The sequence below is a fragment of the Candoia aspera genome, chromosome 2 (assembly GCF_035149785.1).
Source record: "Candoia aspera isolate rCanAsp1 chromosome 2, rCanAsp1.hap2, whole genome shotgun sequence".
Taxonomy (NCBI): domain Eukaryota; kingdom Metazoa; phylum Chordata; class Lepidosauria; order Squamata; family Boidae; genus Candoia; species Candoia aspera.
The window spans coordinates 77,143,414-77,145,391 of record NC_086154.1 but is presented as its reverse complement, the minus strand read 5'-3'; the positions used below and the strand labels follow the sequence as shown (position 1 = coordinate 77,145,391).

General features: G+C 43.5%; 1 protein-coding gene across 1 annotated transcript; it reads right to left on the bottom strand.

The window, feature by feature from the left end:
• Positions 1-649: 649 nt before the first annotated feature.
• SMIM32 (small integral membrane protein 32) lies at positions 650-1,409 on the bottom strand. Its single transcript, XM_063296466.1, has one exon. The coding sequence runs from the start codon at positions 1,331-1,333 to the stop codon at positions 1,013-1,015; it is 321 nt and encodes a 106-aa protein (XP_063152536.1). The 5' UTR covers positions 1,334-1,409; the 3' UTR covers positions 650-1,012.
• Positions 1,410-1,978: the final 569 nt, after the last annotated feature.

Below are 1,978 nucleotides of genomic sequence, written 5' to 3'. Positions count from 1 at the left end.
GAGGCAAGGGAAGGATCCGTCATTGAGAGTCAGACAGATGCCAGCATAGTTTTCTGCTGACTCAAAGGAGGGCAGGTAACATTCCAACTCAGCAGTGGGGAAAGGCTCTTAGCTTGATGACTGAGAAGAGAATGCAATGGAGAAAGGAATCAAGCTACAGAACATTGTGAAATTGTGTTCAGAGATTAGAGGGTGCTTCTGAGGTTTATGGGACTTTACACTGGCTTTATAATGTGTAAATGTCATTATTTCAGCGGTTCTGCTTCCTGAGTGCAAGCAACCACATTCAATCACTTTGGGGGTCATAGGCAGAGCAACAGTAGTAACAATTTAATTATCTCAAAAGAATTCCATTATAAAACAAGATGTAATAATGCTTCTTAATAGAACCAAATTAGACACTGGACCACACCTGAGATTTCAGAATTTTCTTTCTTTTTTTAGTATCTTCCACTAAATTATGATAAGTACATCTCAGGATGAAAGGCAAAGATTTCAGGAAGGGGGAAATCCCAATTTCATCAGCACAGAGTGCTTAATAGCATTGTTTAAATATGTACACAAACAAACCATGCAAAGACTGGCAAGAGTGCATCAGAGACTGACTGCATACTTTTGTCAATGCAGACATTGCTGTATAGTAAGTTGAAGTGCTGAAATTTGTATCCACACTTTTAATATGCAGTCTGAAATCATGTACCATAGGCACCCTGATCCATAAATGAATGTTGATAATAACTGACTCATGGAAATCCATGCACATTCTTTTTATTTACATCTTTTTGTAGTTATTCTGCACACACACACACACACACAAAATAGTATGCGTGTGTATGTGAAATAGGTCTCTTTTGGATCATGTTTAGTGTTGAAGTTAGTTGTTGAAGAGAAAAATCATCATGTGTACATAGCTGGCTTTATCCCATGGCAACTTACATAAGAGAGTTCACAAGATCCTGGTCATAACATAGCTTAGCTTAGCCTTTCCCCCTTCCCTTCCTACTGTTGAAGATTAGACAGCCTGCGTTTTCCATGGGCTCCTAGCTTCTCGCAGGGATCTGTCATAAGGCAGCGTGGCGAAAAAAGAGTGTTTCAGCTGGCAGTTAATAAAAAGTACAATGATTGTGACAGCCAAGAGCAGGAAGAAGAACAGGACAATGTATGTCACCAGGTCTGGCTTATTGATCTCACCTTCTTTTAGCACTCTGGCTGTGGACATGTAAAAAGCAGAAGAGCTGATAGGTCTGTGAGTGCTCCCTGGATAGGGAGTGTTGGTCTGAATGATCAGGTGGGGATCAGTTGCAGTGGTTGAATTGAGAAGTTCTCCATACATTTTCCTCCTTAAATAGTTTCCTTGTGGCTTATGCAGGAACACAAATTAGGGTGTGTGTGTCTGTGTGTCTGTGTGTCTGTGTACGGCAGATTCTTCTATGTAAGAAGAGTTGCATTCAGAATTAAAAAGAAGGTTGGGTTCTTCCCTTAAAAAGTGTTATTCGGAGATGGCATCAATGGCATCAGCCACCTACGGATGCTTTTCAGCCCAGAAGAACTAAGGAATTACTGTCCTGGCCCTTTGCGGATGCCCCTTGTCTCGCTCGGATTTTCTGGCAGACCAGTTAGTTGCATGGAGAAGCAGAGGGGTCCTAAAAGTTGGGAACTTTGGCCAGGAACTTGGCTTGCACTGGAAAAGGAACCCCAGAACCCCGTCCTAAGGATTAGATCCCCACAAAAAGGCAACGAAAGCAAAAAAAAAGAAAGAGGTTGGCAGGCGGGCACTCACTTGCTTTGGAGGGAAGCCACCACAGAATCCCCGAGGCTTTTCCAAGGAGAGGCGCCCCTATCTCCAAGGCTGGGGAAAATTCACGTCCACCAAAAGGTGCCCCGACTTCCTTGGCTGATTCTCCAGAGGCGAGCCCCGTCTTTCTTCTGAAATGACCGCCTCTGCGTCGCATTAGTGGGCTCCTGCTCTCTGCTGCTC